At 38.9% G+C, this 14,478-nt stretch overlaps 2 protein-coding genes across 2 annotated transcripts; both read left to right on the top strand.

The window, feature by feature from the left end:
• The first annotated feature begins 10,702 nt into the window (after positions 1-10,702).
• On the top strand, positions 10,703-12,143 carry LOC112349086. The gene is made up of 2 exons (XM_024682815.1): positions 10,703-11,985; positions 12,051-12,143. The coding sequence occupies exon 1, from the start codon at positions 10,715-10,717 to the stop codon at positions 11,636-11,638; it is 924 nt and encodes a 307-aa protein (XP_024538583.1). The 5' UTR covers positions 10,703-10,714; the 3' UTR covers positions 11,639-11,985; positions 12,051-12,143.
• On the top strand, positions 12,003-13,071 carry LOC112349032 (probable LRR receptor-like serine/threonine-protein kinase RFK1). Its single transcript, XM_024682614.1, has 4 exons — positions 12,003-12,264; positions 12,368-12,428; positions 12,622-12,760; positions 12,814-13,071. The coding sequence occupies exons 1-4, from the start codon at positions 12,003-12,005 to the stop codon at positions 13,069-13,071; spliced, it is 720 nt and encodes a 239-aa protein (XP_024538382.1).
• Positions 13,072-14,478: the final 1,407 nt, after the last annotated feature.

Below are 14,478 nucleotides of genomic sequence, written 5' to 3'. Positions count from 1 at the left end.
ACAATGACTTGATCATCAATCAAGCAACACTACGAGCAATGCCCATGTCACTACTACAAAGGTTTAAGTGACTATCAAGTGCCAACTCAATTCGACAAAATGCAACACAAATGCCACACTCCACCGATAGAGATTTACAACACCCAACACCACTAACTTTTGTTCACAACACGGACAAGCTCATGCCACTCTTTTTCCAACCAAACTCAAAACTAGTCCAACACCAAGCTACTCAAGGAGCAATAGCAAGGTTCCCCAGAAAAGAATTGAGCATTGCAACCCAAGTCTTCCAATAGCAAGCCTAGACAAAATGGTTTAGCGCTTCACCGCTATTCATCCCACGACTCACCACTTGTAAGACCATCATAATCAACATGCATCAAGATAGGGACTCTTGATTGCATAATGTGAATACGAGCAATGAGTCACACCTCGTTGCAAATCATCTCTCCAAGAAGAGAAGATGATTTACGTGTTTGATCCTTCGTCCCCGATGACTCTCTTTTCGGTCTCATCTTTGACTAAACCTCAAGCTTGCTTTCGCACTGCCTTCAGTCCAATCCAAGAAAAGTTTATGAGAGAGCACAGCAACAATTACTTGAAATCAATAGACTTATCCCTACAATCTTGATTGATCCACTTGTAACCATGCCTAGGAAGGATCCACTAGTGCCGTGCTAAACAACTACGGACCAGCCTATTTGCCACTCATAGCAAACCCAGGGAAAGTTTACTTAAACCCATGGTACAAGGAACAACTCATGGAACCACTGATAGGCTAACATTAATCCTGCCAACTCAAAGTGTAACCTCAAGTTGCTAATGTGCCTCACTCACGAGCCCAAGCTTAAACTCGTGCGAACGGAACAACTTAATCCCTCTTGTGAGCCCAAGCTCAAACTCACAAAATATGGTACAACAAGGTAACCAAATCTATACCCAATGAACGATTGCGAAGCCTTTGCACCCAGACGTGTACCCACTCGGATCATCATTTCATCTCTGCGTATGCAACAAGACTAGTTGCCCAATCTCATTGTATAGTACTCGCTGAGACATATTCTCTGATACCAAATGTAGCGCACGTGGTTTTGACCCTTTATCCTATGGTGATTTACCATAGGATAACACCACGAAGCGGAACCTAAACCCTCTTTGTGCCACGTGACGGATGCCACGTGTCACATGCCACGTGTCCATGCCACGTGTACTTAGGAACCCAAGGTTCAGGGCCTTGGGCCACTGAACAAAGGAACGGTGCCAAACTCCCAAGCATGGAGCCAAGGAGTGATGGAACCGAACCACGGAGCAACTCCCGAGCATAAAGCCCAAGGAGCGAAGGGACAGGAGCCCGGAGCAACTTGGAACAGTCCTAGAGTAACCAGCATCCCAATGCCAGGACCAGCACGCAAAACGGAGCCAAACGGAGTCTGGCGCTATTTCGGCATACTGGTGGCTTAACGTGAGGACATGGGTACTCCACCAGCTAGCATGGAATGGAACTTGGGCTTAGACCCAAGCCGGACGCAGAACAAGGACAGGCATGCAAGTGGGAGCTAGACTATGCCTCAGGTTGGTCAGCCATGCCCGACCTACCCACTATCCCTACTATACATTTGGAACCCCCCATATCCCCCCCCGTTGAGGAACACACGCTTTGGGCTTTCACCCCAAGCCTCCCTTAGTACCAGGAGTTAGTCTCTGGGACAAGCTCGAAACTTACTAAATATAGAATGGCGCTAGATTGCGAATTTGGACACGGGACGAACACCATTGTGTTCAGGCCGATCTCTACATTCCGTAGATATGCCAAATGAGCAAATCTAGACACTTTCCATAAATAGCATTTGGGACCGAAATGAGACCAACACAAAGGGCATGATAGCGAGGGTGTTTGGCAGACACGGTAAGCTATCTTCTAGCGATATTGAGGGACCAAACTCAATATCGCGGGGGTTCCCAACACTAGCAAGTGCAAGTCAACGAATGAGTTTCTCTAACCAGGTCAAGTATGCTTGACAAATAGCACGTAGGAATTCCGTCCTTATGCTCATCTGGTCAAGTGCACACGCGAGGACCAGTTTCTCAACTAGCTTAGGCGGAGACTGATAAAGGGTCCAGCAATACCGACCTCCTGCCATCGTGGTAGTAAGGTAAGAGTGTCCGTAAGGACTAGCTGACAAGTAACTTTCGATACCTGAAGTCACATTCGCGACACCTTTTGGCTAAGAGTTTATGGCAATTGAGATTGGGTGTCCCCATCTTATTCACCACGTCCTCAGTGCCACTTGCACCAGAGTGTTCAAATTAAATATGCCAAACTTTTACACTAAACACTTTAATTATGCATCATGATTCTAGGACATCCCCTGCTTCCTTACTAAAAGTCTATAACCATTGAAAGATGAGTGTCCTTATATTCCAAACCATCACTACGCCCTAGTATGTTAGAACTCAAACTAAAGCACTACAGAGTTAGAATTCAAACCCAACTTTTGTATATGCATTTATGGATGGCATCACCCAGAATGCTTGGCATGACTCCCTATGCTGGTGCACCAACTTATACCCAATACACACTATAGATCATAAATTAGATAGTTAGTTCCTTTGAGTTTCCAAGTCCTTTCACTTGACAAATTAGTTGATCAGCTTATGATCATACATGGACTCCTCCATGCTTAGCCCCATGGGCTGCTCTTTTTGAAGTCGACACCTTCAATCAGGGTTTTTATTCCTCAGAGCAATAGAGCATCTAACATTCCAATGCAAAAAACAATATACAAAATGGAGCCAAATAGAGTTTCGTGCTATTTCAGCATACCAATGGCTTAACGTGAGGATATAAATACTCCACCAACTAGCATGGTATGGAGTTTGGGCTTAGACTTAAGCTAAATGCAGAACAAAGATAGACATGCAAGCAGGACATAGACTATGCCTTAGGTTGGTTAGCCATACTTGACCTATCCACTATCCTTACTATGATTTAGTTCAATCCTTTTATTACTAGCTCTTGGCCTTATATGTTCCTCTTGGTCATTTTGCATTTCAGATTCTATCTTAGATTTCTTTTTGGACTCCTTCTTGAATTACATCTCGGACTCGGTCTTGACACTTCCATATGTCATGACATTTGCTATGTATCGGTCCTTTTTGTGTCCCTTTTTAGAGACTCATTCATTGATCACTTTATGTTCATTCCTCGAGCATTTTTTTTTAAGTTCCACTCTCACTCTCAACTTTTTGAGTTGAAGTTTTTGGTCCAAACATATTATACTTGTTAGACTTTTACATCAACCACTACCAACTTTGAGGCTTAGGGATTTATGTCTAACTCTTGAGTTTGCAACCAAGGAGTGAAGGAATTGGAGCACGAAGTGATTCTTGAGCATTCAGCCCAAGGAGCAAAGGGATAGGAGCACAAAATGATGTTGGAATAGTCCTAAAGCATCTAACATCCCAATGCCAAAGCTAGCATGCAAAATAGAGCCAAATGGAGTTTGGCAGTATTTTAGTATACTGGAAGCCTAATGCAAGGATATAGGTATTACACTAGCTAATATGGTATGGAGCTTGGGCTTAGACCCAAGCTAGATGCAAAACAAAGATAGGCATGCAAATAGGACCTAAATTATGCTTTAGATTGGTTAGCCATGCCCAACCTACCCACTATCCCTAATATACATTTGGAACCCCCTTGTTTAACAAGAAGGTAACACACTAGGTATAATATATAGAAACATGGATAAGTATGGACAAAATAACTACTCGAATCGAATTCAACTCCAATAAGCCCATTAATACGTATAGCCAACAACTTCAAGCATAATCAAAGAGGCTAGCCATACATAATCAACACTCATCCAAAACTAAAGTGAAAATCACGAGATGGATTCATATGGTACACAACATCCTAATAGACAAAGCTATAGTATAGGTATTAACATAAAAAAACTGAAGCACAGAGTGACTCTTGAGTGTTCAGCCCAAGGAGCAAAGGGATGGGAGTAGAAAGCAATGTTGGAATAGTCCTAAAGCATCTAACATCCAATGCCAAAAGCAATATATAAAATGAAGCTAAACCAAGTTTAGTGCTATATCAGCATACTGGTGGCTTAGCGTGAGGATATGGGTATTCCACCAGCTAGTATGGTATAGAGCTTGGGCTTAAACTCATACCAGATGCAAAACAAAGATAAGCATACAAACAAGACCTAAATTACACTTTAGGTCATGCCTAACCTATCCACTATCCCTACTATACATTTGGCAACAACCCCTACAGAACCCCCCTATGGTTGCCACTAAGCAGCAAAGTTGGAGCTAGAGCCAGCCTTCATGGCTAGAACCATCAGAGAGTTTGCAGTCCCTATCCTTCTACAAGAGAGAACAAGCCCAATGTGAGTTCTCAAACTTGCAAAGCCCACTCACCTCTCATAGCTCAAGTGTCATTGTATTCTAAAAAGCATGAGAGGCTTTTTGAGTGCTCACCATGCCTTGGAAAAGGTGTGCTAGTAGATTAGTCTCTTTTGTTTATAGCTTAAGGTGTATATAGATTGTGCTCTCACTGTATAATCTTCGATTATTTTTATTTTTATTTTTTTTCTAGTGTAAGAATGCGAGTTCTGGCTTTTACTTAGAATCTCTAAAACTTATAAGATAAGTGTTTTGATTTTCTTTTAGATTGATGCATCACTCGCATCTACTTCTTGCCTTAAGATTAAATTTGCACTAAATAGGTTATTTCATTTCATTTATCAAATAAAACTTCCTCCCTAGCAAATATACCTTGGCTTCGCAGAGTACTAAGAGGCATATGTCACCAATTACCTCCAACTATTGACACTAGCACATATATTCATATTTACAACAACCTTGCATATGGTAATGAAGAAACTAATTTAACATGCAAAAATTACTTTAAATCTTGATGATGCTAATACAAATATAGCATATGCTGATGAAGGTCATACAAATATAGACCTTGAAAATGCTAATGAAAGTAATACAAATGCATGCAATCATCATAGTTACACTATCTACAAATTAGCACATCAAAAGAATTATAATGACCATATAATATATATGTTTAATATTGGAAATATGTCATCCATATGTGTCTTTTGTAGTGCATTACATTTTGAAAATGAGTCAAGATCAATGTGCTGCTAAAATGGAAAGGTTTCCCTTCCCCAACTTGTATCTTTACCTATTATATTGCGTATGCTTTTTAATGAAAATAAAAACTTCAACTTTAAAATTAACATAAGAAATTTTAATAGTGCTTTAGCTTTTGCATCAATGGGTGCTAATGTTAATAATTTAAGTGGTAAAGGCCCATATTGCTTTAAAATACATGGTTAAATATATCAAAGTATTGCTTTAGCATATCTTGCTGCTAAAGTGCCACCATCATATGAAAAACTTTACATGCTTGACACATTTGAGGGTACAAATATTAGAAAGCAAAACCCATTCAACACAAATTGTGGTCCTAATTTGTTATTACAATTAGATCACTTGCTAAGACCAATAAACCCATATGCAAAAGCTTTTCAAATGATGTATAATCTTGAATCACAAGAACAACGTCGCTCAATTTGCAATGGAATTCCGAAACATGATGTTTATATGATTGTTAGAAGTGAAAGTACTAATTTACATTATTATGACTTGCCACAAACTAATGATGTTGCTGTTGCTTTTGCTATTGATGAGGGTGAGCCATCTCTTGACAAAGAAATACACATACATCCATAAAACTCACAGCCAAAAAAAAAATCTATTCTTAATGAAAATTGTGATTCTATAGTTTATCCTTTACTTTTACCATTTGGTGATAAAGGTTAGCATGAAAAAATCTACCACAATGAGTCCAATGTAACGTTACTCCAATACTATGTATATTAATTATCTCAACAAAATAGCATTGGCAACTCTTTCCTTTGTTACATGTTGGGAAGTTTATTTAACAATTTATGGTTGATGCTTATGTAAAAGTTGAACCTAGCAACTTTACTTTCTTTAGCACTCATCAAAAATATTTAAAAGTGGATTGCTACATAGGTCTTATGGACTATATTAGCAATAGAGGTGCTACTAATAACGTTCAGTCTAGAAAAGTTATAATTTTACCTTCTGTATTTTCTAATAGCCTATGAGCAATGCAACAATATTATCAAAATGCTATTGCTATTGTTACATATTTTGGAAAATCTGACTTATTTATTACATTTACACGCAACCCAAAGTGGCTTGAAATTGTGTAAAATTTACAATCCAATAAATCACTTGAGGATTGACCTGATCTTATTTCAAGAGTTTTCAACTTAAAACTTAAAGAATTTCTACATGACATAAGTATCAAAGGAATTTTTAGGAAGTGCATTGCATATGTTTATGTTATTAAATTCCAGAAAAGAGGTTTGCCTCATTGTCATTTCTTAGCAATATTATTAAGCAAAGACAAGATAAGAAACCATGACTCGGTTGACAAATTTACCACTGCACAGTTGCCACACCCACTGCTAAAACCAGAATTGCATAACATAATTACAAATTATATGATATATGGTCCATATGGTAATATAAATTCTAGAAGCCCTTGCATGGAAAATAACAAATGCTCTAAGAATTATCTAAAAGAATTTAATGTTGAAACCATTTATTGTATTGATGGTTATCCTTATTACTACCGACTCAATAATATACGCACTTTCATAAAAAATGGTTGTACTATTGATAATAGATGAGTTGTTCTTTATAATAAATACCTTTGTAAGAAATATAAAGCACACCTCAATGTAGAAATTTGTGCTTCTATTAAAAGTATTAAGTATTTATTTTAATATGTATACAAAGGTTATGACTATGTGACATTAGAATTCCTAACTACATTTGACCAATGAGGAACTTTAAATTGGGACGAAATCTCAAGTTTTGTCAATGTTTGATATATTTATGCTCCCAAAGCCATGTGGCATATATTTAAGTTTCATATGCATGATAAATCACTAACTATTATATGCTTTCTAGTTCATTTACCTAATTTTTAAAATGTCTATTTCATACCAGGTCATGAAAAAAAAGCACTAGAAAGAACCACTCAAAATAGAATAATGCTTACACAATGGTTCAATTTAAACATGCAAGATACTAATGCAAGGTAATACACATATGCTCAAATTCCATTATACTATATATATAATAAATCCTTTCATAAATGGCAATTATGCCAATGAAAAGCTAAATTCATACCAAGAATGTATTCTATATCTTCTTCTAATAGTGAGTTGTACCATTTTATTATTCCATAAAAAAGGTGTTATATCATTTGAGGATATATACATATTGTCAAAGGTGTTATTTTCTCCTTTTTTAAACAAGTAGCTATGGCAATAGAACTTCTAACAGATGATTCAAAATGGCAATATTGTATATAAGAAGCTTCTACTTTTAAAATGCCATCCCAATTAAGACAATTATTATTTTTTATTTGTTTGTATTATTCACTAAAAGATCCAAATCTATTATAGAATCAATTCAAATTGATATATTTAAGGATTATGCTAGAAATTATATAAACTATTTTGATATTGCTTTACTCAATATTAACTAAAAATTCCAACTACAGAATAAATCTAATTGTGATTTTTGTTTACCACTCCCAACTCTTACTCCCATTGTCGAACACATGCTTAATACATAAATCTCTAATCCATCACAAAACCAAATCAATGCAAACATAAATCAATTCAATCATGAACAACGTTATATTTTTGAATTCATTATGACACTAACCATCATCAATGTTTCTTTTTTGCTACATCTAGTGGTACTGGGAAACTTTTCTACTTAATACCATCATTACAACATTACAATTAAAAAAATAAAAAGTAATCAATATGGCATGAACTAGAATTGCAGGCATTTTGCTAAAATATGGTTAAATGACACATATAACTTTTAAGCTTTCTGTTCCTTTCAATGAAACTTCTATTTCTACTTTAACAATTAATAGTATTGCTAGAAAAACCATTAACAAGAAAATATTTTCATATGGGATGAAATTAATATGGTCCACACACATGCTTTTTCTGCAGTTGATAAATTTTTAAAGCATCTCAAATGTACTATTTGGAGGCATTATAATGGTTACAAGTGTTGACTTTTGTCAAACCCTTTTTATTGTTCCCTATGGCTATAGAACTTCTATTATTTCAAGCTCAGTTAAAATAAATAGATTATAGTCACTCTCTACAACACTAACACTAATAAAGAACATACATTCAAGTAATCTTTATTTTTCTGAATGGCATCTCAAACTTGGCAATGGTGATAGTAATTTGTAGTTGCCATATCTCCCACCAGATATTATCAAAATACCACATGAATAATCTATCTCTACACTTGTTATAAACTTTGTTTTCCCAAATACCGATGATATTATAAAGACTTACACAGTTGCATCAAAGGTTATTCTCACCCCACTCAATGATGACATATTTAGAATAAATAATGACATTGTTGGAAGACTACTACGTAGTCTTGAGCATTTATTTACTTGAGCATTGACACAATTGACTTAGATCAGCCTGAAGAGTTCTCAATTGAATTTTTAAATTCAATCACCCTATCGAGACTACACCACACAAATTAATTCTAAAACAAAATGTGATTTTGATTCTTCTTAGGAGTATATCTTCACACTCACCTCATTCTCATTCAAGCATCTCAAAACATTTTGGATTGTGAAATTATCATAAGACAATTCAAGGGATTACGAGTTTTTATTCTATGTATTACCTTTACACCTTCTGATCTTGAAATCCCTTTTAAGATGTCCTGAAGAGAATTCTTAGTTCGTGTGGGTTATTGCTTAACTATTTCTAAAGCTTAAGGCCAAAATTTCGATCATGATCGTGTTGGCATTTACCTCCTTCAACTTATTTTCACACATAGTCAACTTTATGTTGCTCTATCAAGGTGTAAATCACCTAAACAACTTCGTGTTCAAGTGCTCACAACCCCCCTTCAAGGCAATCTTATACCACATAATCAACACTTTTACATTGTGAATACAATCTATGCTAAAATTCTTAAGTAGACTGACCAATATATGGCACAATTCCAAATCCAACCATGATTCCACAAAGCTATTAACTCAGCCACCTTTGACCTGCAGTTATGAGTTTGAAGTGCACACCACAACAAAGCTAGCATTGAGTGGTGTGCATTGGGTGGTGTGCCATTTTGGTTATGGCAACATGCTATTATGCTACTAATGGCAGAGGTACAGTTTTCATCCTATTGCTTCTTGAGTGCAACTCTCATTGCAGTATAATGGTTCCCAGCTCATCCCAAGAGGAACCTCTCTAATGGGCTGTGGAGCAAGTAGCAACACCTGCATCAAAGATGGACTTGGAAGTATTCTTTGGGCTCTTTGCATTCAAAATGGAGGAATGCAACTTAATAGTGATCTAATCTAGCTTATGTAATGCTTATGGGAAAAATTCATAAATTCCAACATAGGAAATTTGGATTTGAGGAGTTTAGACAACAATCAAGTATGGTAAATGCATTACTATTTTATGATTACAAATAACACATTTGGTCAAAAGAATGTTTTTCAATTGTGAAGTTGATCAAACAGTAAACATAGCTAAGCTTAGCAAACCTCTTGAAATGGCATCAAATTTGTCAACCACGCAACATTTGCTGAGCAATTGCTAGTATTAAATATTTTTTAGGACAAATGCTGCACCGGCATCTTGTCAAAGAATTCTTTTGCCTTTTCCAAATCTCTTTACAGTTTAGAGTTGTGTTAAGAACAGCAAGTTATATCCCACTTCAAACAAGCTCATGGCATTTGTGTTACACTTGGCCTTGGCATATGCAGAGATCCTTATTGTCCACACCAGATTTCATTGTGGCATGCAATTAAAAACACCTCTAGCTTTTGATTCTCAGCATATCCCACGAGTATAGCGTTCCATGTTGTGTATGAAATTATATCCCTTTCATCAAACAGGGTTTTTATCTTAAGAATATTTCCATCATAATGTATGCCTCAACGCCAACAACGTGTTTTGACTCTTTCCAAATGTCTGGCCGTGGTATATGCAGTCTACCACTTTTGGCGAACACCTTCTCAGCAGCCGCTTGTATCATTGTGTTCCGGTGCGGCATTGTGTCAAGATGAGACTGTAAATGCCCTCTGCGACTAGCTTTGTTGACGCGACCATGACTTGGAATCGCGTGCAGGGAGGCAAAGCGCAAGTTCTTTGGATCGATCTCCACCAGTCTTTCCGCTCGTGGACAGAGAAACACGAAAGAGAGCTCAATACGCTCGTTAGACCGTAAAAAAAAACAAAGAAAATCAAACAGATGGAATGCTCCAGCTGGCCCCTCTCTTTCTCGTGCGCTCTGCGGAGAGTTTGAGGTACACACTTCGTGCCATCTTTATTTCCGTGTTGGACAAGACTTCGTGTGCCAGGGAGCATATTCAGCTAATAACATAGTTTGAACCACAAATGCGTTTCCTGTCTCCCCGGTTATATTCGCTAGCAGCAAGCACTCTTGGAGCTGATCAAGTGCAACCAGAAGCTTGAATCCGGAGGATGTTGCGAGCTGGGTGCTCCTTCTGGCTGGGGCAAACAGGGGAGGGGGGCTGGATTATGCAAACTAGCCATCGATCAGATCAGCTATTGTCATGATTATGCTATTCCTGACCCTCTTGATGATCCTTGGAGCAAACTTTCTAGCCGCTGGGAAGCTCCTCATGCACACCCAAGACGACGATCACACCCTCACCGATGCCGCCAGCAACGAGCTCCACGCCAGGTTCTTAGCCCTCATCACCACAATCCCTGCCCAGCTCGTCTACGATGGAGCCACGGATCCATACTTCCGGGGCCAGGCCATTGGCGACACCTTGTTTCTCCCGGAATCCAATCTCTCGTTGGTTCTCAATCTCTACTTCTACAACGTCGACCACTGCGGCCCCGGCTTTAGCCCACATTTTGGTAGCAGTGGCAGCAAGCTTCGCGAAGGATTCACGGCTCTCTTGCCGGATCTTCAAAGTCTCATGAACCGCAGCTATGGAGCCGCCTATGTCACGCAAGGCCAGTTCCAAGCCGGATACTACATCCAGGGGATGAACTTGCGAGGATCCAATGGATCGTGCTCGTCTCTCCGGATCGAAAACACCACGGATAGTATCGGCTACTGCTACGGCTACGAGGGGACGCGATTGAGCTTCAGTGCTTTCGACAGGCTCTACCCGGGCTGCCGGATTAAATCCATGAGAAGGCCCGAGTACGTTCTGGAGATGGGAGAGGATTGCAATGCGGTGTTTAGCGACAGTTCGAGCAACGAGGTCTTGTGGCAGTCGAGAACGAAGGGGAGTGGACGGGAGTGCGAGCTTGTTCTCGAGGAGACGGCGACGCTGGGCGTGTATGATCGAAACGGGACTGTGTTAGCGAGATTTGGGACGAACAACTCCACGAATGCGTCCTTGTTTGCGATGCAGAAAGATCGAAACATGGTGATCTACGCCATCAGCAATATGAAGAGTCCCATGCCTGTGTGGAGTTCAAACACTTTCAAAGGCGAGCTTTTGAAGAGCTTACGATGAGATCATACCTTTGTTGTGCAGATCCATCTTCAATTGGGAGAAATGGCACGACGATCAGTCCAGTTTCGCTGCCTTTGCCGAATGGAACGAGCTCAAGCTCGTCCAACAAACGATCAAAGATTCTTGGATTTTTCTTGGGAGCGGTGTCGCTCGTTGTTGGAGTGGCAATTGTCGTGGTGATTTTGCGACGAAGAACGCGCAGTATAAGAGCTGGTGGGGAAGCATTGAACTGGCTACCACCCGGTAGCAAGGCGAAGAAATACTCGTACGAAGAGCTCCAGGAGGCTACGAAAGGATTTCACAAGGAGAACTTGATTGGCACCGGCGGATTTGCGAGTGTATACAAGGTATTCGTCTAAATTCGATGGTCTTTCTTACCGAGAAAAACTCCATTGTTGATACACACACTCAGGGAGTTATAGACAGTCACGTTGTTGCGGTGAAATACTTGACAAGCTCCGATCTATCGGAGAAAGCGAGGCTGGATTTCGAGAATGAGGTGTCCACGATTTGCCTGCTCCAACACAAAAACGTTGTCAGGCTTTTCGGGTTTTGCTCCGAGAAAGAACACAAGCTCATCGTCTGCGAGCTCGTCGAGAATGGGAACCTCTCGGACGCCTTGTTTGGTTAGCAACTCTAAAGAGATCTTTTAAGAAATCATGAAGAGTTATTGACTAGAGTTTCTTCCATTTCAGTGCGGAATGATTTGCAGCTAGATTGGACTGCCAGATACAACATTTGTGTGGGTGTTGCCCAAGGTTTGGCATACTTGCACGGAGAAACATCGCAGGTAACCATCGTACACAGAGATATCAAAGCCCTCAACATTCTTCTAGCCAGCGATCTCAAGCCAAAGATCTCGGACTTTGGATTGGCAAGACTGATCCAGCAAAGTCGAAGCTATATCAGCACACGAGCAGCAGGAACAGCGTGAGTTATTCCACCAATTCTCTATCTAATTGTTTTAACTTTTCCATCTTTAGTGGCTATCTAGCTCCAGAGTATGCTCTCTATGGTCAGCTCACCGTGAAGGCCGACGTCTATTCGTTTGGGATTCTTGTTCTTGAGATCATAAGTGGAAGAAAAAACATGGACTTCAGCGAGTTTTTCTTGCTCGAATGGGTGAGTATGTGGTTTTAAAGTTTAGATCTTCTAGATTTGTGTGATCACCACAGGCATGGAATGCATTCCAAAGTGGCAATCTCCAAGAGATCATTGACAAGAGACTGGAGGTGGGTGAGCGAGAGATTCACGAGATCAAGCGAGTGTTCACAGTTGCTCTCCACTGCACACAAGCCAGTCAAAACAAGCGCCCAGTGATGTATAAAGTGGTGGGGATGCTCATGGGTGACATGGACATCAGTGGCACCATCTCAAAGCCTGGCTTCCTCTGTGATTTAAGGCAAAACTCTGAGCAGACCAGCATCAGTTAGGTTGTTTTTCCCTTTATTGAAACAAAAGTGCAAAAGGTAATTAAATACTTGAAATGGATAAAAAATCCAGTTAATATTTTGAAATGAATAAGAAGTCAATATTTAAGGTGCATTAAAAAGTCATTATGAAACATTTAATAAAAACAAGCTCAACTCTTCAACTTGATGAAACTATATGATACTATTTGAAAAAGAGGCTTAAATAATTGAGTTAGATAAAGTTTATACACTTTTCTAAAAATGTCTTTTATCATTTTTGTAGTGTATGTGATTATAGGATGAGATTTAAATATATTGTCACTATGAATCCTTAGAAACATGTGGAATAAAATAACTACTAAAGGCTCTCTTATTAAGCAATTACTTTTTTTCTAGTTGGTTTAAGGGGAAAGAGATAAACTATGTTATATGTAATATAGGAGTAAATGGTCAATTTTCATTGATTAGTGGTTATTTAAAATATAATATACCTTTGAGCAAAGTATATTCCTTTTCCTAAATTTAAAATCGTATATATTAGGTATCTATTATAAGACTATAGTATAGATGGATGACTAATTGCTTCACATGAAATAGTTAGTCTATACAATGAAAGGAATCCATCTTGAGATATAAATTTTTAAGAAAAATGAAGTGAAAGTCCAATAAACGTAACATGTTTGGACCAAAGGCTTCAACTTAAAAAGTTGAGAGTGGGAGTGAAACTCTAATTGAAGTGCTCAAGGGATGAAGGAAGTGCTCAAGGGATAATGGCAACTTAAAAACTTGAGAGTAGGAGTGAAACTTTAAATGAAGTGCTCAAGGGATGAAGGAAGTGCTTAAGGGATAAAGGCAACTTAAAAAGTTGAGAGTGGGAGTGAAACTCTAAATGAAGTGTTTAAGGGATGAGGGAAGTGTCAAGAAGGAGTCCGAGGTCGAGTTTGAGATAGACCTGAGGTTGAGTACAAGATTGAGTTCAAATCCAAAGGTGAAAGCTTGAGTGGGAGTGAAACTCTAAATGAAGTGCTCAAGGGATGAGGGAAGTGTCAGGAAGGAGTTCGAGGTTGAGTTTGAGATGAACCTAAGGTTGAGTTCGAGTTCGAGGGTGAAAGCCTAAAATAATCGTCTCCCAAACCTTGGGGGGTTTGGTGAGCTCCAAGAGTATAATAAGGGGAAGACTTCAGTAGAGCTAATTTAGCTAGGAAAAGCTAGTGTGACTAAAGAAGGTTATACCCATGTATTTGGTGATAATATAACCACTAAGGAGTCCAAGACTAAAGTGAATACAGACAGACAAGCAGGGTAGCTTGATGAAGTGTTCAAAAGCTAATTCTAGCTCCCCTAAGAGATCAAATGGTCAATGTTCCTAATCCAACCTCACTCTAGCCACATGGCTAGAGCACCTAAGGGTAGAAGGTGGGGAGAGTA

This window comes from Selaginella moellendorffii, unplaced genomic scaffold (assembly GCF_000143415.4).
Source record: "Selaginella moellendorffii unplaced genomic scaffold, v1.0 SELMOscaffold_35, whole genome shotgun sequence".
NCBI classification, from domain to species: Eukaryota; Viridiplantae; Streptophyta; class Lycopodiopsida; order Selaginellales; family Selaginellaceae; genus Selaginella; species Selaginella moellendorffii.
Note: the sequence above shows the minus strand (reverse complement) of the source record. Positions and strands in the feature narration are given on the sequence as shown.

Bases quoted from the DNA above. Each gene is read 5' to 3' on its own strand.
- LOC112349086 (XM_024682815.1), top strand. From the start codon at position 10,715: ATGATTATGCTATTCCTGACCCTCTTGATGATCCTTGGAGCAAACTTT.
- LOC112349032 (XM_024682614.1), top strand. From the start codon at position 12,003: ATGGTCTTTCTTACCGAGAAAAACTCCATTGTTGATACACACACTCAG. The intron at 12,429-12,621 runs GTAACCATCGTA...TTCCATCTTTAG, and splicing joins TGCACGGAGAAACATCGCAG to TGGCTATCTAGCTCCAGAGT. The intron at 12,761-12,813 runs GTGAGTATGTGG...TGATCACCACAG, and splicing joins AGTTTTTCTTGCTCGAATGG to GCATGGAATGCATTCCAAAG.